A 26,367-nucleotide genomic window follows, 5' to 3' on the forward strand; every position below is an offset into this window, starting at 1 on the left:
GCCATTACCATAAATAGAAATTGCTCATGGCTTACTACATGCTCCGCCGGTAAAAACATCTATCTCATCCACGAAAGGCCTACAATTCCACTACAGCTAACACAATAACTTGCAAAATTTTTAGGACCTCATGCCGTATTGCTGCATAGAGATGGCATTTTTTGAATGCTGACTAGCAACTCACTTAATTTTCCACATACAAACTCCAACCTTTGAAACATCCTTTTGGCTTTCGTGGTCCAGCAGTTAAACTTCATGATTTGGCTCCTGCAGTCTTTCTCATTTGAATATGTCTGAAAAACAAAACTAGTCCCTGCAAACCAAACCAAGTGACAGAAGTTAGCCTACAGTCATGAGCAAATTTTATCATGGGCATTTTTATTGACTTCTAAAGAGAATACAATATTAAATACAAGTATCAAACAACTAAAACTTCTAAAGAAAATTAATTAAAGACTTCGTAAACCAGTTGCACTGCAAGTTAGCTCCCATGGGCATAGCATAAGGTAGTTAGGCAAACAAATAAGAACTGGATGACAATCCAAGTCCCTTTCCATGTCACTTCTCCTGCTAGCATCAGTTCAAGTCTGGCACTATCAAAGTGGCTGAGGGTCTTCAACTTCTTAGACTAGTGGTTAAAAAGGCTTAGGAAGACTTGTAAGGTGGGAGTTCGAACCCCACCATCTCCATCCCCATTCAATGGATCAAAACTCTTCCCCAACTCAACTATCAAGCAGCATAAACAAGAAAGATGAGCTAAGCCAGAAACTTGATTACATAAGTGAGCCAAGCTATCTCTGTAACCCCTTTAATTGCTCCAATTCTTTCTCTAATGGAAAAGATGGCATAGTTGTAAAACAGTGTGTGTGTGTGTGTGTGTGTGTGTATACACACACACTGACACACACAAATATATATCACTTGAGAACATGCATATAAAAGAAAGGTAGAGATGTTAAAGAAGACAAAGACTGGAAAACTAACTACATTTCCACCTTTCATTCTCGGACAACTTATTGACAAAAGAAATAAAGGAAGAAAGGGGAAAAAGAAACAAAGTGATGTCCATAAACTTCAAGATAGTAAGATTTTGAACCTATGCTTGTATTAAACATGTGATCCTTATTCCTTAGTGAAAGAGATCTTGCTCAAAAAAGGAAAGTAAATGCAGAGAGAAATGGGTTAAATTATATATTCAGGTAATCACATTCAATTGCTTGGTGGAATTTGCCTAAAGCTTAATAAAAAAAGGATTTCCTACTACAATCAACCAAATTTCCATTTCGATATTTCATCACATGGACTTATTACGTAACCATTTGTCATGGGATTAGCAATTTTTAAACATAAATATATAAAAATAGAAGCAACAACAAAATTAACCACCTTAAACAATCATCAGATAAAAGGCTGCTCACCAGTACTTAATCAAGCCATCCCAGCCACAGGTTGCAACTTTACTTTGCTCCAAAGGATGCCACTCACACCCAATGCAAACTCCCTCATGGCATTTGAGAGTTTTAAATACTTTGCAGCTCTTCCAGTCCCAAAACCAGCACTTACCCTCTCCATCTCCAGACATAACAAACCGTCCATCTGGTAAAAAATTGACTTGGCAAGCATAGCCAGCCACAATGTGCCCAGCAAACCTTTTTTTCTTGTTAAGCAGCAATCTTTCCCTAGTGCTGCAAAATTTGATTATCCAAACTCTGAGCTGCAAGCCAATTTGTGTTAGGGTGAAGCGAAATAGATGGCATAGAGTGCATGTGAGGCTCACTAATATACTTTATAACCACAGGAATTCCAAATTCCCATACTCGAAGTGACTTGTCATCACTTGAAGTAACGAATCTCCCATTGTTATCAACAAATGTAATGGTATTCACTGCCCCTAAATGCTGATCATACTCTTGTGTAATTTGTCCTGTATTAATATCCCACTGCACAATCTTCTTATCACTCATAACCGTAACAGAATATTCTGCTTATCTTCATCAGGGTTAAGCTTAACTACATGAGGAATCTTCCCGGTTGAGAAAGTTGAAATAACCTGCCCAGTTTCCGTACCCCAATATTTGATGATCCTGTCGTATCCAGCAGTAAAAAATTTAGTGCCATCATTACAAAATGAAATATCTCTTATTGCCTTTGAATGACCCATGTATGTCCTCATACACTTGCCTGAATTAAACACATCCCATATCTTCACTTTAGTATCCATCCCTGCAGAGAGAATCAAATGCCCATGCTTGGGGAAGAACCGAATACCTGAAACACCCATTGTGTGCCCACTCCAAGTGTGTACTAATCTCTTTGGTATATAACAATAATCATTTGTTGCTTTTGCATCTTTAGGAGGTGCAATCCAAGACCTTCCTTGGTAGTCTCTCTCCTCTTTTCCATGAAAAGTAGTCTTATCCACCACATGCTCACCTTTCTGACCTGGTTGGCCTTTCTCTTCTTTCTTGTTTGCAGACTCCTCTGCATACTTCTTCTACTCCTCTGTCAACTCTGTTTGCACCCCGTCTTTTTTACCTGCCGAAGGACTCTTTTTATTCTTCATCGACCACACATCGCTAGCTGAATTATCAATCTCTGTGGGATCAACCTCACTCTCACCACCCACAACATCATCTTCCTCCATCTCCATTTCCTTCTTTTTGTCAAATCTTCTCTTCTTTTGCTCATGTTGTGGGATGTTATAGACAGAAATGGCATCATTCTTATGCAACGCATCCATATCACCAATATAGTTGTTTCCTGAAGGGTCAGCAGCATACCCATATTTGTGGAAGGTGTTGTATTGCTCATCAAAAACAAATGAGTCAATGGAGGCGTCCTCAACAAACCCCAGCTTGTGGTTGCGCATGCCTTGGGCAATGCCATCCTTCGCATATGAATGAGCTGGGCCATAGATAGGGGCCCAGAGTTGGTCATAGGTTGGGTTGAAGGCAATAACATGCTGGGTTGGATCAATGGGCTTTGAATGGGCTTGGTGTGCTTTCGCTGCAGTTAGGGCCAGCATTGTATCATCAACCTTACGTGCAGCAGATTTGAAGGATATGAGCCGTGGAGGTGACGAGTCCGGAGATAAACTAGATGGTTGGTGATTTTGATCTTCACCATCACTATTATTAGCACATGTTTGGAGAAGATCCATAGATGATTGAAGCCTGATTCACATAAACAGAGATGTCAAGATATTTGTCATTGAGTTATATTTCTAGATTATCAGGAAAGCAAAACTAAAAATGATACACTATTTTATTTCAAAGGTGACTTGGAGATGGGATCAACCGCAAAAACTCAAAATAAAAATCAGGAAGAAGAAATGACACTGCCACTGACACTAACTATAGAGATATGAGTTAACAAAGGGAAATAGAAGAAAAGAAAGGGAGAGTTATGATACTAGCTTGGTTGTTGCATATTTCAAGATGGTTTTTTCAAAGCCTGCTTTACAGAAACAGGGATATTTAGAAAATTCTCATTGAGTTAAATTCTAGATTATCGGAAAAGCAAACGTTCTAAACAAAAAAGAAAAATAAAATTATTCTACTTGGTGATGAGATAAGCACAGAAGATTCAAAACAAAAATAGGATGAAAAAGAGAAAACATCACTGCTGACAATGACAGAGAGATATAGTTAACAACCAGGAATAAAAGAAAAGGGAGTCATAAGAGTGGCTTACGTATTACTTATACTACGAAGAAGAGGGAAATGCTTGATTGGAAAGACAGCAAGTGTACAGAGCGAGCCAATACCAAATAATTCCTTCTTTCTTGGTCATTATAAAAAAAAAAAAGAATCAATGACACATTTCAATAATTTTTTTCCCTTATGAGAGACAAACAGACAGAGAGACTAAAAGATATGAATTACACAAAATTTCATCACAGTAAAAGCAAACAATACAAAGAACAGCTTAGAGCAAAAGATTGATTAGAACCAAGAAAAAAGTAGGTAAAGCTCCCAGCTTTCAAATAAGAGAGAGCACTAAGACTTCAAGAGATACCAGTACTGAGTTTTAACTAAAGGAAATCAATAAGCAAAACCCATATGTAAAATTACAACTACAAGGAATTTGAGAGATGCCCAATTTGATTTTTAAGGAAAAAAAGCGAAGAATGAAAATTACAACTATTATACTTTCTTTGGAGTTGTAGAAGGGATCATACTTAACCCGGGTGAGAATCATTCAGGACCTTGGAGCTTGGAAGTGAAGCCTGAGGAAATCTAGGTGCGAAACCAAGATATTCGCTTCCTTTGGTCCAACACCTCATTTCAGCACTATTTCAGCCTAAATCAAATCACTCTATACCCTACCGCATCACATATAAATCAAGTTTATACCAAAGCAAGTAAGTAGCCATCAAATTTCACGCCAAATTAAGCTCCAAGATTGATGCTTTTTCATCCCAATTAAGCTCCAAAATTAATAACCATAGGACCAATTTCTGAAACAACAAAAGCTTCTCAAATACTTAAAGTGCAACAAAAGCTTCCAACATTGTTTAAATTCAAAAAAGAACAGCATAATTTTGAAGGAACAACCCAATAAATATAATAAATTTAGCAGGATAAAAAGTTAACAAACAAAAGAAAGGAAGAGAGGGGAGCTGACCTTGGCTATCTCGATTCTCAAGACGGGCGTTGTTTTTCACAGTCTCGAATCAGAAAAAAAAAAAAGAAGATAGATTAGTAAAGTTGATTTGAAAATCAAAAAGGAGCGAGACGCAGGGTAAAATACAGGATTTATGAGATTGGTACGATAGAAATATTAAATAAACCTATAAATATATAACAATTTTTTAACTCGACAGAAAAAAACATAAAAAAACATCGAATACTAATACAAAAATAAAAAGGGTTTGTTTTTAATATAGACATTATATGTTTTAACAGATACGTAGTTTGACCTTAAAATCAGGGATAAACCCAAATTTACCAAACAAATTTCCTTCCAAATTTGCAGTACTACCACTAATTGGTTTGGAATTGGGCAATGTGAAAGGTCTAGTTTAGGTGCATACGTTTGGGTTGACTTGACCTGTGTGGATAATTTCTTTTGATAAAAGAAAAAACACCTCCCTCAGACTCCGTCGTCAATTCAATCTCAATTTGAGAAAAGAATTATCCTTTTTTTAATTTTATTTTTCAAAACATTGTTGTTTTGGTTTGATCCAACAATAAGATCGCAGGGGTAAAAACGCTGAGAATGGGAAAGAAATCGTCATCTTCAGCATCATCTTCATCTGTGTGGAGCAGAGGAGGATGGCGATATCTTCACCCGTCGCGTTACCTGAAAAAGCCTAAACGATTGGCACTCCTCATTTTCGCCTTCCTTTTCCTTAATTACTTCCTCTGGGACCGCCGAACCCTCTCCTCCGCCCATCAGGTTTATAAAAAAATAGTCTTTTATTTAATCTTTTTTCATTATAATTAATTACTTATATAACTAGTTTCTTTTTCAGCTAAAGGTAACCGAATTAAATCAACAAGTAACAAGCTTGCAAAATCAGGTAACTTTTTTTTTTTATTATTATTTTGTTTCATAGGCTGAGGCAGAGCCAGAATAATAGTACATTTGTTACAATAATGTGTGGAAATTTGCAGGTACAAGAATTGAAGATCAAGCTGAGAGGTGCAGGTGTGCAGAGAAAGATTATTGGGATTGGAGATAATAATATCAATAATATTAAGAAGAAAGAGGCTGATTTGGATGATGAAGACCCTATTAATATTGAACGAAGACAGAAAGTGAAAGAAGCAATGCTTCATGCTTGGAATGCCTACGAAAAATATGCATGGGGCCAAGATGAACTTCAGGTGAATCTGGTTTTCTCGTTTTCCTTTTTTAGATTTAGTTAAATGATTTCACGATTATTTTATGGTGTTCAACTCATGTCCATAGTTTACTTTTTTGGGGGATCCATATGAAAAGTGTTTGATTCCAAATAAATGATTTTTAATTCCACAATTCATTACTATTGTAATTTTTAAGCTGTACTTCTTGTCGCAACTCTGTGTTCTTTTCCGTATTCTAGAACTAATGAGTTAATTTTGACACAGCCACAAACAAAGAATGGTGTTGATAGCTTTGGTGGTCTTGGAGCAACTCTTGTAGATTCTCTTGATACATTGTATATAATGGGTCTAAAGGAGCAGTTTCAGAGAGCTAGAGAGTGAGTTTGCAATTGTTTATATGTTGTCATTTTATCTGCATATAGATTTTCCACATTTGTGTAATATGTTGCATACCATTACACCATTACATTTGGAAACACACAAATGCAATTTCCAAGGATTTATTCCTGTATATGTCCAATAACTTGATTCATTGCTCGTGAGTTTTATTTATATTTATGTTTAATAGTTTTTGCACTAACATTGCTGTTAGTAATTTCTTTTTGCAGGTGGGTTGCAAACTCGTTGGATTTTAACAAGGATTATGTAGCTAGCGTTTTTGAGACAACGATAAGGTTGCGTTAGAAGGTTTAATCTTATTTTATTTAGTAATTTCTTTTCTCTAAAGTTTGGTAGATGAATTTCCTGGTTGTGCAACAGGCAAGCATATTTGCTGTTTTTTTACTAACCTATCTTTCTGCTTTTTGTTGGCATTTGTTGAACTTAGAATTGTTGGTGGGCTTCTTAGTGCGTTTGATCTCTCTGGAGATGATATTTTCCTTCAAAAGGCTAGAGATATTGCAGATAGGTTGTTGCCTGCATGGAATACAGCATCGGGAATCCCCTATAACAGAATTAACTTAGCACATGGCCATGCTCATAACCTTAGGTGGGCAGGAGTAAGTTCTGAACTTTTATTGTTGACTTTCTAAAAGTAGTTGATGCCAGCACATCCATTTCTTTCTTCATGTGTTTCATTATTTTCTCTTAGACATATTTCCTCTAGTATTTTAGTGTTACCAAGGAAAGTATTTGACCATTTATTCACACAATTATTGCAGCAAGATTATGTCCTTTGCTTATGGAGTGCTAGTTCACTGTTTTATGCTTGGTTAGAACTTTACCATGTGTTTTTTCTTTTGCAGATATGAGGTGAAAATTCAGGATATATAGGAGACAGAGTCAGAGAATTCATTAAAAGAGGAACACAAGTCTAGTTGTTTGGATTGGAGAGAACTAATTAGCAGTGAAATAGAATAATTATACAATTATAAGATTTGGTTAATGTTTATTCATGAACTTAAAGATAGATTTGTAAAATTATAAGGAATCTCAGTGAGTCTTTTGCCTCTCCAAATCTCTCTAGTTTTAAAGAGAGATGAAAATATGTGAGGAAAGAAATTGTAAGTAATAGTGATGTAGAAGGGGAAATAGGGTGAAACTAGAGACGAGGAAAAATTAGAGGGAAAAGGGAAGAAACAGAGGAAGTTGGGGAGAGTAACAGGAACTAGGGAGAGAAAACCAGAGAGAATTCATAGAGGGGGAAATGTCAAACTCTATTCCAAAATTTCAGTAATTCTTAATCCAAAATCTTCTGAAGGAAATAACCTTGAATGTATTTGTAGGCATAATTCATAAAACCCATAAATGCAAATTCAAAATATATCCCTAATTAAAATAAACCCTAATAAAATAAAACCCTAAGGTGATTCTCCATCAAATAGTTTCTCTTCTTTTCTTTTGACTTCTCTCCTAATTTTTTCTATCCTAAGAAGAAATTTAAACAGTTTCTATCCACTTAACTTTTCATTTCTCTCATCCTAACAAATATTAGTTTCAGAATTAGTCACTTTTGCACATTTGGATAAAGTCTGCTAAAATCTCTGGTAACTATGACATCTTGTGTGTAAGGTTGCATCCTTAGGGAAGTGTGGTTTCTAAAATTTTCATGATACTAACTTGTGCACCTCACTGGAAGGTAGGTTGTTACTGTTATGCTACAAAAAGTTTTACTTGTTGTTTTGCTATATTGAGATCTTTTTACTAATGCACAATCAATCCTATGAGTGTTTTTTTTTTTTTGAAGTAGACGTCCGGGATACTTGGGGCATTGCTTCTTCCATTTATTGAGAATATAATCTTCTGTATTTCTAGGGAAACAGTATCCTGGCAGATTCTGGAACAGAGCAGCTTGAGTTTATTGCTTTATCTCAAAGAATAAACGATCCCAAATACCAGCAGAAGGTATTTCTTCTGGTGTCTTGCTTAATAGTTTGCGTTTTCACTTTGCATTTCTTTGTTTCCAGTTCTCATTTCCTGTTTAATCAAGCCTTTGCATTTTCATATGTTCTACATAGTTTCTATTTGAAGATGGTAAATTTACGTATAAAACATAAGCTTTTTTGTTTACTTTCTGTTGCTTAACAGTAGACCTCTATTTCAGGTGGAGAATGTCATCAAAGAATTCCATAAAATCTTCCCTTCTGATGGTTTGCTCCCAATCTACATCAATCCTCATAGTGGAACAACATCACATTCAACTATCACATTTGGTGCTATGGGTGACAGGTGCTAACTTTTTCTTTGATTAGGATGCCATGTCTGCATTGAATGTTTTGAATTCTTATTTTGAGACAATGACTCATTGTAATTTGTTATTGTTGAAAGACTAATTTCTAGCAAGTTATACTAGGTGTAGTTGGATGATGGCATTATACTCTAGAATCAGAATCCTTGTATAATTCAATTGGTAGAAGGATGGCCTGTTGGGATACTTTACATTGAGCTTATTTGAAGCTGGATATTGTGCTCTAATTTTCTAGTTTATACCCTGATGAAATATAAGTTTTTTTTTTTATTGTTATATACATGTCTGTATAGATGGTCCTTCGTGTGTGGTGAGATAGCATCACAACGAGTGAATAAGAATGAGGTACACAAGTAGAAGTGTGACTGAAGAGTACCAAATAATATGATGGGTGAAGATGATAGGGCCTAGGAAGCTAGGTGGAGGATGGAAGCAATGACTAGAAAATAGGTTGTGGAAACAGTGAGTAGAGAGTAGGAAGAAAGAATCAGTAGATTGGAACTAGGATTCGGAATTGAGAAAAGATGTTTGGAGTAGCTGCGTTAGATGGGGAGCTTTGTCTCAAAATTTTCTTTAACCAAAATTAAGTTTATACACTTTGGATTAAGGATGGCCATGGTTTACCTTTTGGGTGACAACTTATTGCCATGAATTTGTGAACAGAGGTGGAAAGTAGTGCCATTCATGTTTAATATGACACTTGGAAGCCTTCGTAATTTAGAGAAACCTTAACAAGCCAACTCTCTATAGCATATCTGTATGGGTGTTCTTTTGTAGTAGGGAGAGTTAGTGTTGCAAACAAGTAGATCAGATCTGCCTAGAGACAACGGAGAGGAAGATTGGAGCAGGCCTGCTATTGCTAAGTGTTGTGCCAGGCGGTGGTAGACAAGGCATAGAAAATAGGCTGGTGGTGTAGCAAGGCGGAGAATAAGGTAGAAGGAGGAAGTAAGGAGGAGAGAACTATAGAGAAGATTGTAGAGAGAGTTTTGAGAGGGAGAGAGCTTGTTGATTTACCATAGGAAGGTCCCTAAGTGAATGGTCAGAGCTCCTATATATCTAGGTCAAAGCCTTTAAAGGACTAACCCATGAACCCTGCCTTCCATTCTGGGGTTTGTTTCACTTCTATGCATGGTGATGTAGCTATTCTACTCATTTTGTTTGTTTTCATTGCTCTCCATATAGTATTGTAATTACCTGTAAGACAACTTTCTTCAATATTAAAAAGAAAACAAGTTAGTAACCGAAATCAATTATTTACAATCTCCAAAAGACAAGATCATAGCCAAGAACCTTACCAGCATTCTTGAAGTTGAACCCCTGTATGTATTGTATATTCCACAATCTGATTCCTTAGGAGTACCTGCAAGACAGCTAGGGAACAAGTTTCAATTTATAAATTTAAAATTGACATAAAACATGTATTTAGAATGTGCTGTATGCTGTTATATTAAAAGTTCAAACATAATAATGTTCGGAATATAATAATTGTATGGATGGGCTTTTTAGCTATATACCATTGTGCTTATTAAATCTGAGTTTTTCATGGGTGTATTGGGTGATTAATTTGGCTGCAAGATATAGCTTTGGTTAAACTTCATTGACTTTTGGAAGAAATTAATTTAAGTTTTATCTGTTGAGTTAGTTCTTTGGAGGGGATGAGTTACCTTGTCCACAATTAGGGAAATTCAAGGGTGAGGTTTCAGAGTTAAGGCATTCTAAGGGAGACGCTATGGCTGAGAGATAGATTATCACAAATTTAAGAAATGATGTCTAGTCTACCACCTATGTTTTTTTTTTAATTTTTTTATTTTGGAGAATAGTCTATAACCTAAGATTTATCAAAATATAATTCAACTTTATTTTTTCATTCTCTAGTACTAGGGATGATAATTAGTATAAATACACATTGTTGCTTTTGGTGCAGTTTTTATGAATACCTACTTAAAGCTTGGATACAGGGCAACAAAACGGAAGCTGTAAAGCATTACAGGTAAGAAGCTTCAAACAGCATTTATTATAGTGTGGCAAACAGCACGGGTACTTGCTGATAAATGTGCATTCTTGTAACTTGTAAGAATTTATAGCATCTAGCTTGTGCATGGCGTGCTTGAGGGTTGCCCATCATTATGTTCAAGGTAATCATACCACTAATTTATTACGTGCAAGAGTGCAAACCCCTTATCTGTTGCATTCTCTAGGTGTACACAACGGTTTGTTATCCTAGTATTCCTATAACTACCAGTCTACTGTACTACCTAGAACAGGATTAAGTTTCAGAAAGCTGATTGAATTAATTGTTCATGTTTCACTGGCGTGTTACACATTGATGTCATGACAATAACTTGATATTTTTAGGGTAAGCCTATTTCCACACATGTTTTGGTTCCTATGTGAATGTCAGTCATCATGTGAGTAGGCAAGTGGGACCCACATGTCAGTAAATGTGACTGGCTTAAGTTGAAGAAAAATTGTGCTGGGAAATAGGGCCACTTGTATATTTGTTATATGTCTGTGCCCATTTTATGCATCTGGCTAGTGCATGGCATGAATGGCAGTTGTGAATCCTTATATTCTAGGTAACCACATTGCTATGTATGAAATGCAAGATTGCAAGCCACTAATGTGTTGAAATCTCGAGGTGTACGCAGCTGTTTATTGTTCTACTGTATCCTAGATACTACCTACAACAGGATTCAATTTCTGAAAGCTCACTGAATTATTTGTTCTTCTGTATAGTGACATGTATATGTTAATGTCGTGATTGCGATGCGGGTATACTTTATATTATCTCTCTGACCAATTTCTTTTCCCAGTCATAAATTGTGTGTGGTCTCTTTTGCTGGGACATATGTAATAACATGATGCTTTATTAGTATACCTTGTAAGCATTTCAAGGGGAAGTAGAAAAGTTGTACAAACTATATCAAGTTCTTTAATAAGATTATTAAAATTATTGAGAATGTGCCTGTATGGAAATCCATGCTAACTAGACCAGTATAATGGATACTGGAAACAGGGATATGTGGGAGACATCAATGAAAGGTCTGCAAAGCTTGATTCGAAAATCAACTCCATCCTCATTTGCATACATATGTGAGAAGACAGGAAATTCACTGTTTGACAAGGTAGTATCTAATAAAGCAAATTTTCTACTTTGTTGATGGACTTGGTTTCTCTGAGTGGATCTTTTCTTCATGTATACAGATGGATGAATTAGCATGCTTTGCCCCTGGAATGTTGGCTTTAGGATCTATTGGTTATGGTCCAGGAGAAGCTGAAAGATTCTTAGCACTTGCAGAAGAGGTATGAATGCAGACTCACACACACATATATAGGCATATATATTACAAACACCTTTTATTATTGAAGCTAAGGCTCACATGAAGCTCGCTGCAAAATCAGAGTTGAATACAGCTTGTTTGAATTGCAAATTCCTATGGAACATGCATGTAAAAATGAAAGGCTTTTGATTGTGCTGACGGTATGTTTAAGTGGGAGGAAAACAAAAAATGAAAAGTATAAATTACGTTGAGACAGTATAAAACAGAGTTATCTGACAAAATTTTCTTTCCTTAAAAAATCCGTAGTCATTCAACATAATACGAGAATATAAAAGGTGTAACAAATATTCTTATGTTGAAAAAAATCCCTTTGGTATTTCCACTGATTCTCCTAACCTGTCATCATTTTGATTGCTGCTTTGTAATTTTCTTTTGCCATGGTTCACTGTGTTCAAGTTGGTTTAGATTTCTTTCTATTTGTCAATGTGTTACCCCTCCAACTAAATTTGCTTGGTCGATTCACCAAAGGTACTTCTACCATCTTTGCAAATTAGAAGCATTAAACATCTCTATGGGGTGTAGAAAAGTTCTTGTTTTGAATGGAAAAGCGATGTTTGATGCTGGTTATTTATCCTTGAAAATGTTCTACGGGGTAAATGTTGATTTGGTTACGGGTATCTGATATGGTTATGCATATAAAATTGTGACTTACCTTCCATTCAAAATTTGGACTCTTGTAGTCAGCTAAAAAGAGTCCCTAATAGGATACATATATGTGGATTCATCTTGTAATAATACTATAAAAAATAGTACATGAAAATTGAAATTCAATAACTAATATCTAGCATTTGGGTTTTTAATTTTTGACATGTTTTTATCATACAATTTCTTATCTGGCTGCTTAGACTACTATTCCTTGTTGGTCCCATCCTGACTGGATCCTTTGACATTTTGTTGTAGCTTGCCTGGACTTGCTATAATTTCTATCAGTCAACCACCACAAAATTGGCTGGAGAGAACTATTTCTTTCGCACTGGACAGGTTTGATGCATTTATTCTCCTGCTATTGTTTTGGTTATTGTTGTCTTCATATCTCTGCTTGATATCTAAGAAATTGTAGGACATGACTGTTGGTACGTCATGGAATATTTTGAGGCCTGAGACTGTTGAGTCACTCTTTTACCTCTGGCGTCTTACTGGAAACAAAACATACCAAGAATGGGGTTGGAATATCTTTCAAGCATTTGAGAGAAACTCCCATGTTGAGACTGGGTATGTCGGGCTTAAAGATGTAAGCATTAGCAAACTCTTCTTGCCTGTCCTTTGTCCTTTTTGTACCTTCTTCTATATGACATTTGCTGTGCATTTTATTTGGAGGAGACAAATATGCTTATTAATACAATCAAACATGTCCCCTGGATAATTAGCATTGCCTAGTTCCATATAGGAGAAAAGATGGGGCTGCCCTATCCCAGAGCTGCCTTTACTTTGTTGATAGTCATGTGCCATTCGCCTTTATGATGTTCTATTATGCAAGCTAGGATTTATTATTGCTATTTCATTAGCTGCTAAAGTTTCATTTCTTTGAATGGTTATAATGAGGCATAATATGTGTGGATATCTACCTCGGAAAATCTATTACTGTTATTTATTTATTTTTTGTTGTAGCAGTGATCATGTATGTGTGTGTATGTGTGTGCATGATGTGAATTAAATTTCATTTGTTGAAGAATTGATCCATTAAAATACAAAATGATTTGGAATGTGTGAAATCTAAAGTTGTAAGCACTTGCATGGTTCTTTTCAATCAGAGAAGTGCATCGATTAAAGAAATTGAAGTGATGCACACACACATGCATATATATTAACTTAATTCTAACAGTGAGGGGTTAGCCTTGCAATTTTTACCCCTCAACAAGGTCCAAGGTTTAGATCCCCCCCCCCCCTCTCCTGTAGACTTCCTCCTATGTATCAAAATAAATATACATACATATATATATGTATGTGTGTATAGTTTCTTTATGGTACATCTCCTGATCTTGTCCAATATTACACTGACGATCTTTTCTTTCTGTTGGAGTTTCGTTTGTGTCCCAATATGTCAAATTTGTAGTTAAAAATATTATTGCCATTCTTATTCAGGTGAATACAGGTGTGAAAGACAATATGATGCAAAGTTTTTATCTTGCGGAGACGCTCAAGTATCTGTATCTCCTGTTCTCACCTTCATCTGTCATCCCTCTTGATGAATGGGTGTTTAACACAGAAGCTCATCCATTGAAAATTGTGACCCGAAGTCCTGATGAAAGAGAAGAAGAATAGCTGTTTGAGGCCATACCAACAAAAGAGAGTCAATGTGGTCTGACTAGCCTCTAGGCAAGACAAATACTTTGAAAGCTTGGTTAATACTCCCAGCTGCCCTCTGCCTCAGGTTGTCAATTATAAATTATTGGAGAATCCCATGGAGGGCATTTTTGAACCACCTCAACTGAGTGTAGGGGTAGTGACCGATGGTGTACTCCATCTGAAAATTGGACTGTATCCTCAGTATTCGACAATGGATTGTATATTAGTATCTTTACTTATTCGTGATTCCTGCATAGTAGGAATAACTACATTTCAAATAAGATTAAAATTATATGCGATCCAATCCTTATAGACCACGAGTGCTATTTTTCATATTTATATATTTTGACAATTAAATTTTTTATAGTTTTGAAAATAACCATGAATTTTGAATTAAATTTGAATTTGTTATGCAAAAATTTACATGGATAGAACATGAAAACTGATAGTTGGATTAAAAGAAATATTAATTTGTATAAAACTATGGAAATATGCAAATAGAACTCATACATCAATGTAATTTGATCACATAAAAGTAAAGATGTCTCATGCTGTAGTAAAAAATATTGAGGATGAAAGTGATGAGAGACCGTCTTTTATTTATGTTTATAGGCCCAGGATTTCCCCATCACAACTATCAATATTATTCATGTTTTCAAATGAGAATTAAATATTAGTCGCAAATAACTAAAACTTGTTGATTGTTTATCCATTTCGTCATGCCAAGCTAGCTATATTTTTTTATTGGCATACAAAGTTAGCTTAAACCCAGTAGGCAAAAAGTAGTATAAAGGATAAGAGAAGATTGACAAGGTGAAGCAAAGAGACATTCCTTCAACCCTACAAAAAAGGCATAAACAAAATGAAAAGCAGCCATGTTCTCCGATCACATCAGCTGCAATGATGACACCAAGAGTGGGGGTGGGGTCTCAATGCTTCCTCCTCCTACTACTATTCATAAATTAATTTTATGACTGTAATAAGTAAGGTATATTAATTTTCCCATGCAAAATAGAAAAGATTCTAAAGAAAAGTAAACTACACCCTGGTCCCTGGATGATGAAAAGGAGAAAACAAAAATGAAAAAACAAAAAAGAGTGAAAACAGAATCTAGTACTATCTCTTGAGATTGAGAGTGATGGGTTTTGCACTGGCAAAGAGAATCCATGTTGGGAGCTTGAAAAGGTGAGCCAGCAAAGCAAAGAGAAAGAGAAAGAGAAGAGGAAAGAAATGCTTGTGTCAGCTTGATAGGGCATGCGTTATTTCAAACTTCAAAGGGAGAGCTGTGCTGTTGCTTCAAACATAAAGGAATTATAGGGTGTTGTGTTGGGTGCTTTCCTTTTGGCATTTTCCCACATTCCTTTCTATTCCGAGAGCCAGGCTGAGGCTTATTCCTTGCCATTTCTACCTTTATCATTATATATATATATATATATATATAATTTCTTTGCTGTGCAAATTGGGGTATAAAACACTCAAATCAATAAACCAAACCCCCCCCCCCTTTTTTTTTTGTTTTTTGTCCTTTTGGTGGGAAATTCATGTTTTCCTGAGAGTCGTTAAAGTTAAAAGGCACAAATGTAAGATACGAAAAGAGCTTTCCTGATTCGATCCTCAATCCAATGATTTAAATAAATTGCATAATAATAAAAAAGGATCCATAAAAGATGCAAAAGGTAAAGAAAACTTTTGACTGTAATAGTGGGGTGGCCAACTTTTTTGCTCTTAATTCATTGTGACTTCCAAAGCTTTTTGCCTCAAAGTTATTGCCTTCTCTTTAACTCTCTATTCTTCATTACTACATTTTCTAACCACCCTTTTTCTCCCACTTTATATTTGACAAGATTTTATTAGCAAATCTCAAATTTCTCCTCAGCGTTTTCAGCACAAAGGATGTGCTTTCACACACACATACATATACATCCAAATCCAGCAGCTGGTGTTAAATGGGTTTATCATTAAGTTTGAACGTACATTATGCCACGTGAAATAGTTGGGACATCGATCATTCTGGTTATAGGTACAACAAGTCTTGATTGATTTAATGTTGCTACAATAAAAAAGATCATTAATTTGAAGAAGTTTTAGAATCATGCATGGAACATCTGAAACAAGTATATATTAGGAGCACATAATTTTGTTTAGTAGAAAGGATGAAACTAGTTAACAATGAAAATATTATTAATTCAATGATTAAACCACAAAATAAAAACAATTTTTTTCATTTTTACTCTTTTTCATTATTCCTACAAGATGTAATCTAAATATTGTTGACATTTTATCCTCGCTCATTCACATTGTGGTGGTAATATTTGACTTGGTCATTTCGTGATATTGAGTCGTACTTTTTTCAATGATATTATAGATAAGAGAAGCATATATATATATATATAATATTGTCAAATACTACCATTATCTTTATATAGGTGTTTATAGATAAGGTCAAGTTGAGCTAAATTAAGCTAGACTTAATTGGCATCTTTAAAACCTAATATGGGACCGGCCTACTCATTTATATTTGATTCAATATTGGAATATTAAAAAATTATATTAATATTTTAAATATATTTATAATTAAAATTAAGTAAAGAACAATTATTTACTAATATAGTAATGTCATGGGCTAGCCAGACCGAGCCTAGGCCTTGAAAATCTTATCCACAACCCGGCTCAAGTTGGTGCAGGCTTACAGGTCTGGCGGCTAACCCAGGTCTACCCTTCTGCTTGCCGCCATTTTATTAGGATAAAGAAAGCTAATGGCACAAAAAAGAGGTGAAAAACTGGGCATAGGCGGGCAGCATGGAGAAGTGCAGTCTGTTTTGGATGCCAAAATGCAGTATGTTGGCAGCCAGAGGCAACACCAATGCAACAAGAATAAGTGTTATTCCCTTTGCGAAACAGCAAAACCAGCACCCCCTTCTCAGGGAAAGTGTATATGTTATGTTAAACCCATTTTCAACTTTGAAGGGTCAATTTTGAACCCAACACCAGTGGCAGATATCAGCCAAGGACTTTTTGTTGTTTTGCAACTCAGTCTCCGTCTCAGAGCCCAGAGAGAGGGCTGTTACAATGACAAATTCATAGGGCTTTGTTTTAATTTTGTAACTTTGGCTGCAACTTTTTGCACCCTAACCATACAAAACTTGATATTTTTTTTTTGGTTTTGTTTTGTATATATGTTTCTGACTTTGCCCAGAGATGTGTAGGAGGGAAATAGCCTTTCTCCCGTCAACTAATGTGAACTTTTTTGTCCATCAATTATCAGCTAGCTCAGTGCATATATATCAGCAACATTCCTGACCTTCTCAATTTATGTTGGAATTTATTCTCTTTTCTATGACATTAGAATTACTGTCAAAAGAAAGAAAGATGGATAAAGTTGACAAACTGAAAATGCTCTAACTGTGACAAACTAAGAACACCGAGGCCCTGGCGTTGTAGCCGGTAGCCTTTTTTTTTTTCCTTCCAAAGATAAAAAATAAATAACAAAAATAGAACATAAATTAAGTACAAAGTTAACCATCAATGGAGGAAAATTGAAACATATATACAAAACAAAACAAAACAAAGAGAGGAATTGGAGGGGCAGCAGAAAACAAAGAACGTGAAAGAAACCAGAAAACAAGAAAAAGAAAGAAAGAAAATAAATGGTGTGAACTGTGAAAGCATGCTTTTCCTTTCTTTTCTTTTCTTTTCGTTCTCTCTTCTCTTGCATGCAAAAGCATCAAGCAAACCATCATGACTGGCATTGCCACTTTCTTTCTTCGCTAATCCCAATGGAAGTGAATAAAACTCCTTTTGATGTTTTGTAAAAGAATTTAATTTCATCAATGAATTAATTATAACGGGCAATAGAAAAGTACAAATATTTGAATAATAATAAATTTATGAAAAAATTATTCTTGATCCAACCGTTGAAAACGTTTAACGTTTCACTAAAATCTAAAATGAAATAAGAAGATGAGTAAAAACTTCACTTCCATTAATTTAATTATCTCACAAACACTAGTTCTATAATAAACCTCTTGTGAATTTCATTTCATAAACGTATATATTGACTACCATGCACAAATTATGAAGGCAATTATGACAAAATTCGATCAAATAATCAAGTATATTGATATGAAAAATATGTCATTGATCATTGCCTCAAGTGATGAATAATTGAAGAAGATGAAACTCCTAAAACATAAAATGATCTAAAAGACATCTAGTGGATGTTCAATCATCGATGATTTCACATGTTAAAATTTTTTAGTGAGAATACGATCTTATAAATCAAATTTTGGAGTTTAAAATTTTCATTACTGATGTATATATGGGATTTTTTTTTTTAAGGAAAATATCAAATTGTGTTTGAGAGAAAGAAAGATCCTGTAAGAGTGTACTTAGAGAGACTTTTTAAATGAAAGTATTTTTAAAATGTATTAATTAAAATATTTAACATTTGCAATTGTATTATTTAGATAAATATTTTAAAAAATAATTGTTGAAATTTATCAATTTGTCAGAGGCCAAGAGAATCACTATATATAATTTTTAATATTCACACTGATTTTTTTATCTTTATATATATATATATATATATATATGGATGAGTAGCTAACACATGTGGAAACTAATTTTCAACATTAATAACTAGAGGTGGAAACGACTTCTTTTTTTTGTTAATTAATTAATTAAAATCATATTCACCTCATTAAACTTTTGGTAAGTGAGCCTGAATGCCCCATTTCATGCAAACTTGTAATTTACCATAATTCATAATTATCCATGCTTTGTTGAAAACTTGTTAAGTAAAGATGTAAACCTAATCATTAGACTCGGAAAGATGTGACATTTATTTCGTCCCAATTAATTCATAAAGGCTTACAGAAGAGAAATCTAATTCTCTGCCTCTATCTCCATCATATTCATGCCACTACCTTTACTACAATCGACAAAAAAATAATGCTCCAATGATTTGGGCACCCTAGCTACTTCCCCACTTCAATCAATACCCAACCCAATCTCTCTAATTTAATTTAACTGTATGTATTCTTTAAAACAAAAAGGTTGTGTGAGTCTTAGCTGGCTAACTTTTTTCACAGTAAGCAAATTTCATTAATCATAAGTAGATTAAGTTTTTTTTTTTTTTTTTTCTTTGGCCAATTCCTTCATTAATGTTTGGTTAATATAGCTATTACCCAGAAAATCATTTTTTAAACTTGTAATTAAAAGTGATCTACAATATATAATTAACAGTAAAAAAAATATTTTGACAGCATACTTTGAAATTTACTTTAAGAGTTGAACGTGCATGCTTTCGGAATACTTTGATGGTAGCTAGGCTTAGCTTTGAATTTGCTTTTGGCTACTTTTAATGCAATAAAATTAGAATTAGGGAAAATAGGCCTACGAATCTGCCTTTTATCTCCTGTTTAGATGAGTTTGTAATGATTTTGTTTACAATGATTAAAAAGACATATAAATGAACAATAATGTTGGTGAACTGATGGCTTATGCGACGCTAGCTTGTTCCCTACCCTTAGCATTTGAAAAGGGTAAGAATTAATATATATAAAAAAAAAAAAGGGCTTTTCAAGTGGGTCGTTAGAAATGGATGCAGGGGATTAAGACAAAAGCCTTACAGAAATTTTGCAGAGAGCTGAAAAAGAGCCCAATAATGCTATGTAGGATAGCAGACAGAGGGTTGCTTTTTGGGTACTTGGGGAATAAAATGCTGTCTCTCTACGAGGATTGGCGTGAAAGTTGAACCTGCTTTGCTTTCTCTTTTTACTCTCTCTCTCTCTCGTCCAGATAAACACATTAATGAATTAATGTACAATCTTTCTTATTTCTTTGTATACTAAATACCACAACAAATGATAAATATTATAGTAATGAGAAAGGAAAAGAGAAAAGAAAATATCATCTCCACATCACCTACACTCTGGTGGTCTGCCTTCTTTCTCTATCTTTTCTCTTTAGTACTTTTTTTGAATTTCTGCTGCCTTTGTCTGTCCATTCAAAGGGTAGGGAAGCAACCTCTGTTAAATTTGAAATGTGAGTCTCTTCTCTTTGAGGTTGGTTGGGTCTCTCTTTTTCTTTTTCTTTTTCTTTTTATATACAACCAAAAGCTTTGTAGTACTCTATGTATTATATATAGGAAATCATGCATGTGATGCTAGTCCTATATATATTATTTTAGGCATGGATGGCTGTACTATAAATGGTATTTATAGAATATATTATATACAAGTGCAACACATGAATATAGAAAAAGGAAGATGGTTTAGATTGAGATCTTCTTTTGCAGCTTTTCATATCTTGGGATAAAAATATTTATCTGATAAGTGCATATCATGCCGTGAGACGAAAGTTTTACTGCTCCATATACATACATACATTCATATATATATATATATATATTTGCAGGTCCCAACAAGTGATCGTGAATATTAATATTATTATTATTATTATTATTATAAGAGCTAGCACTTTGTGTTTTAATAACAAAATCATTCTTTAGTAATTAAAGTAATTTATTATCAGGAGAACAAAAAAATTTATGGGTGATAAAAAGATGGTGCGGGTAACTGTAAACTGAAGAGAGAGAAAGCAAGGAAGTGGAAAATCAAAAGCAAAAAAGCTGTTCTCAATCCAAAAAGGAGAAATAAATAAATAAAAAATAAAAAAGGAAAAGAAAATGAATCACAAGCAAGTATAAAGAAAAGTAGGTTTGGTCTGTCGTGTAATTGTTTCTAAAACTCTACTAAGCTCTTCTTTCAAAAATCTCAGAGTCTATTTTCCTTTGAAGTGGTGTGTGATTTCATTAATTTCAAGTCATCTAAGCTCACACTAGCTGCAGTTTTCTTTTGAGCACGAAAGAGGAAGCCTAACAGCTTTATTTTCTTAAAGCTTCTACGTTACAAAGAGAAACAAAAGGGGTGGGGAGGTGCTAAGGCTAGAGAGATAAGCATAAGAAAAGAAAGTAGAGAAGAAGAATTTTGGCCTCGAAATAGCAGAAGTTTTCACAAAGGGGGTGGTGTGGGGGGTGGGTTTTGGCCAAGTGATGCGCTCAGGAGTCTGTACGGTTCAGCAAACTCTCACAGCAGAGGCTGCTTCAGTATTGAAGCACTCTCTCAGCTTGGCAAGGAGGAGAGGCCATGCTCAGGTTACTCCCCTCCACGTGGCTGCCACTTTGCTAAGCTCAAGGGCTAGTCTTTTGGGAAGGGCTTGTCTCAAGTCTCAGCCTCACCAGAGTTCACATCCTCTTCAGTGTAGAGCTCTTGAACTTTGCTTTAATGTGGCTCTCAACAGGCTACCGACAACTCCAGGTCCTCTCCTTCATGTCCAACCATCTCTCTCAAACGCTCTGATTGCCGCACTTAAAAGAGCACAAGCCCACCAGAGAAGGGGCTGTATTGAGCAACAACAACAACAACAGCCTCTCCTGACTATTAAGGTGGAGCTAGAACAGCTTATCATATCCATTCTAGATGACCCTAGCGTTAGTAGGGTTATGAGAGAAGCTGGCTTCTCCAGCACTATTGTCAAGAACAACATAGAGGACTCCTCAAATTCATCTGTTTTTCAGTGTTATAGTGCGTCAGGTGGGGTCTTTTCTTCACCGTGTTCTCCTTCTCCTACTGACACTCAGAAAGACATCGTCAACCCTAGCAGTTTCTGGCAAACCCACTTCTTGACCTACTCTTCTGAGCAAAGCCCATTTTTCTTTTCCCCTCAAAAGAAAGTCTCAAACAACTACATCACAGATTCAGCATCTGTGAAGGAAGATATCAAGTTGGTTTTTGAGGTTTTTCTGAGGAAAAGAAGAAAGAACACTGTTATAGTTGGTGACTGTGTCTCCACAACTGAAGGTCTCGTTTCAGAGCTGATGGCCAGGATAGAGAGAGGAGATGTTCCTGAGGAAATGAAACACGTTCATTTCGTCAAATTTTACTTTGCGCCTTTGTCTCTGAGATTCATGAAAAAAGAGGATGTTGAAAAGCATCTTACTGACCTGAAAAGAAGAGTGGATTCTATTGCATCAGGGGGAGAGGGTGTCATTATCTATACAGGAGACTTAAGATGGGCTGCTGAAGAAAATCTCAAAGGAGAAATCCCTGGTTATAGTGCAATTGATCATCTAGTAACTGAAATAGGAAGGCTGCTCTCTCGCTATAATTTCTCAAACGCAAAGGTGTGGTTAGTGGCCACTGCAAGTTACCAAGCATACCTGAGGTGCCAAATGAGGCAACCTCCTCTTGAGGCTCAATGGGCACTTCAAGCTGTTTCTGTTCCCTCAGGAGGACTTGTTTTGAGCCTCCATGCTACCAGGTTTGCATTCTTCATTTCAAACTTTTTATATATTATGTACATGAATCCTCCATTAATGTGGTTAATATTCCTTGAAGCGATGTTTTTTGTTCTTTTACTTGTTTCGTCTTCAAGTTCTCAGTCCATAAGGTCTGAATGAGGCCAAAATCATTCTGCAAAAGTATAGTTGGTAAAACAGATATGCATCGCGGTGTCCTTGCCTTGCATTTTTACCATACTTCGTCAGGATATAGCCTTTGCATAAAGTTGAAAGAAAAGGAAAAAAAGAAAAAGTTTTCAAGGTTGCTTTTGTTTTCTTCCTCCGTCTCCCTTCGTTCCCATGTTTCGATGTGTTGGTGTTTTTTCCTTTTGCTTTTTTTTTTCGATATTAATTCATTTGAAGGAACACTAAAGCTTGATTTTTTTTTTCTTTTAATTTTCTTTTAAAGAGAGACATAAACGGCTTTTCTTTGAGATACAGCTTCATTTATACTATACCTCCTTTTTATAACTTGAATTTATACGGCTAAACTTGATAGTGTCTGCCTTCATATATTTCAAATCCCCTTTTCTCTTTCGGACGTTTTGATCTTTGACTTTTAACTGTATATTTCTCGGCCCTTTATAGCATTATTTTCCCTAAATTCCTGTAAATTATGCTGATAAGAAAGATTATGACCCAAGAATCGATCCTCCCAACAATTTTGCTGTTTAGCTTGCTACTTGCTACTTAAACTTATTTTTAAAGAGAGAAAAGAAATAAAGACATAAATAAACTAGAAAAACTTCAATTGGAATACAACCCTCTGGGTTAATTTGAATGAAAAGTGATTGACCCGATTAACCAAATTCACATAACTGACAGCTTTTCTTGATTATGCTTTTATCCTGTAATAAATCTTCATATGAAGGTCATATATATATAACATCCAAATTCTCATATTACAATAGAGTATTTCATTATGGAGTGTATATCGTTGCCTAATTGCTGGTGCCTATTCAGTTTATATAATCCTAGTATAAATTACAAAGATATAATTTTGATATTTGTGTGATTTTGCAGTGTCCATGATTCAAGAATGACCTTCGGTGAGAACCCATCTCAAGGCCTGGAAATGAAGCCATTTGCTAACAAGGAAGAGCATGAAAAGCTTACTTGCTGTGCGGAATGCACTTCAAATTATGAGAAAGATGTACAGTCGTTTAAGTCTTGCCAGCAAAAGCTCTTGCCTCCTTGGCTGCAACCTCATGATAGTAACAACGCCACCCAAAAGGTATCAAAATTTAAGGAAAACCAATCATTAAAAACGATATTGAAAGAATGTCATTCCTTCATTTGTCTTTTTTTTCTCATGAATTATCAACTTAGACGTTTATTTAAATTTGCAGGATGAAATGCTTGAATTGAGGAGAAAGTGGAACAGGCTATGCCATAGTTTACACCAAGGTAGGCATAATCAGAACCATTTTAGATCCACCATGTATAACGACCAAAGCTTGGCTGGAAAAAGCTATCCTTATGCTTCATCATACCCTTGGTGGCCTTGTCAAAGCAGCAGCTTCCCTGATTCAACTTCTATCTCTTTTACTGATTCTGGTTCGAAGCTGAACCACAGCCCCAATAATTCGGTGCCTAAATTCAGAAGGCAAAACTCATGTACCATTGAGTTCAATTTCGATAATGGTACTCAAAAGCACCAATCAGGTGAGCCAAACTTGGATTCACTTAAGAACAGTGAGGATAAAGAGGTAAAGATCACCCTTGCTCTTGGTGATTCTCTGTTTTCAAATTCAGGGAAACCAGCAAAAGAGACGAGTGAATTGTGTAAGCTGTTGCAAGCTAATCTGCCTTGGCAATCTGAGATTATTCCTTCAATAGCTGAGGCCCTGGTGGATTCCAAGTCCACCAAAAAAGAGACTTGGTTGCTGATTCAGGGGAATGATGTGATTGGAAAAAGAAGATTGGCACGTGCAGTTGCAGAATCTGTTTTGGGGTCAGCTGATTTGCTCTTGCACATGGACATGAGAAATAGTGAGGTAAACTCGTGTAATGAAAGACTCGAAAGAGCCTTTAGGAGGAACGCAAGGTTTGTAGTTTTGGTGGAAAATGTTGATTTGGCTGATACCCACTTCCTAAAACTCCTAGCTGATGGATTTGAAACGGAAGCATTTGGAGAATCAAGAGAAAAGGAGGGAGGTATTAGCCAAGCAATATTCATTTTAACCAAATCCATTTCTTCGAGCTATGAAGATGGGAAAAAGAGTCAGGATTCTGTGATCGAGATGAAGCTGAATGTCAATGAAAAAAGTAGCAGTTCTGGGACACCAAACTCAGATAACAAGAGAAAAGCCGAGTGGGATGTTTCAAACAAGATCAAAACTACAAGAATTGATGAGGAAGATGCATCTTCCATTGCTGCTGACAATGGTACCATCAAGAAAGATTTATCAAGGCAGTCAAGTTTCAACAATCTTGATCTGAACATGAAAGCTGATGAGGATGATGAAAGTGGGGAAAGAAGTGGAGAGTTTAGTCCCATTTCAAGTGACTTAACTAGGGAGACCACAGCTGATCCGCATATCCAAATTGGGTTCCTCGAATCGATCCAGAACCGCTACATTTTCAACCAAAATGCAGCTCAGGACAAGGAGATGAAAGAGTTTTTCATGTCCAAGATGAAGGGATCCCTGGAGGAAACTTTTGGAGGTGAAAATATGATTAGATTTAGCGTTGAAGAGAGCGTGTTGGAGGGGGTTTTATTTGGTTCAAGTTATTTTCTCAACAGCCTTTTTGACAAATGGCTAAAACACATTTTTCAAAGAGGCTTGCAAATTGTTAAAACTGGCGGGAAAGAGGGTATAGATGAAATTAGATTAAGTTATGGGGGTATACTTGAAAATGCAATGGAAAATGGATACAAGGGGACTTGCCTTCCCAAGACAATCCAAGTTTCTTTCATGGGATAAAATTGGGGTGGATTTTGTTCTGTAAAATTCCTGACAATATTTGTGTAACTGCTCACTTTCATAGGATGTGTTTTGTAGTACGTATTATTTCTTTGTTTCAATTAATTTTTCAGTGCTTTTTCTTCTTTTTTTTTTTTTTTTGTTTATATCGTATTGGTTTTGTCATTATTGTATTCCTCTTATACCTTCTTTTCTTATTCTTTTAACGTATTTAAATGATAATTGGCCCAAAAAAAAACGTATTTAAATGATAGTAGATAACAACATACAAGCATTGGCTTGGCATAATTCAATGTAGTAAGTAATGTCTAGGATAAATAAATAACATTAATGACTACATGAGAAATTTACAACCTTTCAATTTCAACATTAATTAATCATTAAGCTTTTGTGTATTTAATTCAACAGCAGCCTTTTTCTCCTTTTATGACAAGTTATATTATTAAAAATAACACAAACAAAGACAACTTGTTTTAAAAAAAAACAAAAACCAAAAACCAAAAACAAAACTTATATTTGTGCAAACAATGATGAATGTTTTTACTCATTAAGACCTAATCAACTATCCCAACAATTATTGGTACAAATTGTTTAAATTAATTAACAACATTAATGATAACTTGAAAAGTTCTTTTTTTTTTTTTTTTATTTATACAAGAATACTAATAATTAAAAGTTAATTCATTTTAAATATCATGAAATTTTATAACATGCAAAGTTTAATAAATATTTTAAGATAGGGGTGGAAACTTTTTGAAGATAATATTATCTTGATTAGTGTTATTAATTGATCATCATCTACTCTTTTGACTGTAATCAATGCCCATTCATATGTTGGTCTTCATAACTAAGGCAAAGAGAGCAATCCTTATCATACCTAAATAATATTTCAAAGGAGTCGAACAAAAGCAAAATACAATATATATATATATATATATGTATGTATGTATATAATCTCCTTCTCCACTACAAGCTA

General features: G+C 35.1%; 2 protein-coding genes and 1 pseudogene across 5 annotated transcripts; 2 read left to right on the forward strand and 1 right to left on the reverse strand.

The window, feature by feature from the left end:
- Positions 1 to 1,414: 1,414 nt before the first annotated feature.
- On the reverse strand, positions 1,415 to 9,806 carry LOC111303469 (uncharacterized; annotated as a pseudogene). Its single transcript, XR_016326808.1, has 5 exons — positions 9,792 to 9,806; positions 4,627 to 4,669; positions 4,181 to 4,459; positions 3,694 to 3,783; positions 1,415 to 3,173 (listed from the first exon to the last, which is right to left on the reverse strand). The product of XR_016326808.1 is annotated as an uncharacterized LOC111303469 (transcript).
- On the forward strand, positions 4,890 to 14,440 carry LOC111303470 (mannosyl-oligosaccharide 1,2-alpha-mannosidase MNS1-like). 2 transcript variants are annotated; one of them, XM_022899761.2, is made up of 14 exons: positions 4,890 to 5,400; positions 5,477 to 5,524; positions 5,619 to 5,831; positions 6,075 to 6,187; positions 6,419 to 6,484; positions 6,637 to 6,808; positions 8,064 to 8,153; positions 8,353 to 8,477; positions 10,421 to 10,486; positions 11,513 to 11,621; positions 11,701 to 11,799; positions 12,738 to 12,818; positions 12,898 to 13,068; positions 13,920 to 14,440. In XM_022899761.2, exons 1-14 carry the CDS (start codon positions 5,221 to 5,223, stop codon positions 14,097 to 14,099), a joined length of 1,713 nt encoding a protein of 570 aa, XP_022755496.2. In that variant the 5' UTR covers positions 4,890 to 5,220; the 3' UTR covers positions 14,100 to 14,440. The 2 variants fall into 2 exon arrangements, with proteins under 2 accessions (XP_022755496.2, XP_089598510.1); XM_089742384.1 differs by having other exon boundaries at positions 12,898 to 13,049.
- A 6,422-nt stretch (positions 14,441 to 20,862) lies between these two features.
- LOC111303474 (Clp amino terminal domain-containing protein) lies at positions 20,863 to 25,515 on the forward strand. Of its 2 annotated transcripts, XM_089742385.1 has the most exons (4): positions 20,863 to 22,445; positions 23,488 to 23,698; positions 23,814 to 24,129; positions 24,220 to 25,515. In XM_089742385.1, the coding sequence occupies exons 1-4, from the start codon at positions 21,178 to 21,180 to the stop codon at positions 25,389 to 25,391; spliced, it is 2,967 nt and encodes a 988-aa protein (XP_089598511.1). In that variant the 5' UTR covers positions 20,863 to 21,177; the 3' UTR covers positions 25,392 to 25,515. The 2 variants fall into 2 exon arrangements, with proteins under 2 accessions (XP_089598511.1, XP_022755502.2); XM_022899767.2 differs by having other exon boundaries at positions 23,814 to 25,515.
- The last annotated feature ends 852 nt before the right edge of the window (positions 25,516 to 26,367 follow it).

The sequence above is a fragment of the Durio zibethinus genome, chromosome 13 (assembly GCF_047325235.1).
Source record: "Durio zibethinus cultivar Kanyao isolate XHJ-2024 chromosome 13, ASM4732523v1, whole genome shotgun sequence".
Classification (NCBI taxonomy): domain Eukaryota; kingdom Viridiplantae; phylum Streptophyta; class Magnoliopsida; order Malvales; family Malvaceae; genus Durio; species Durio zibethinus.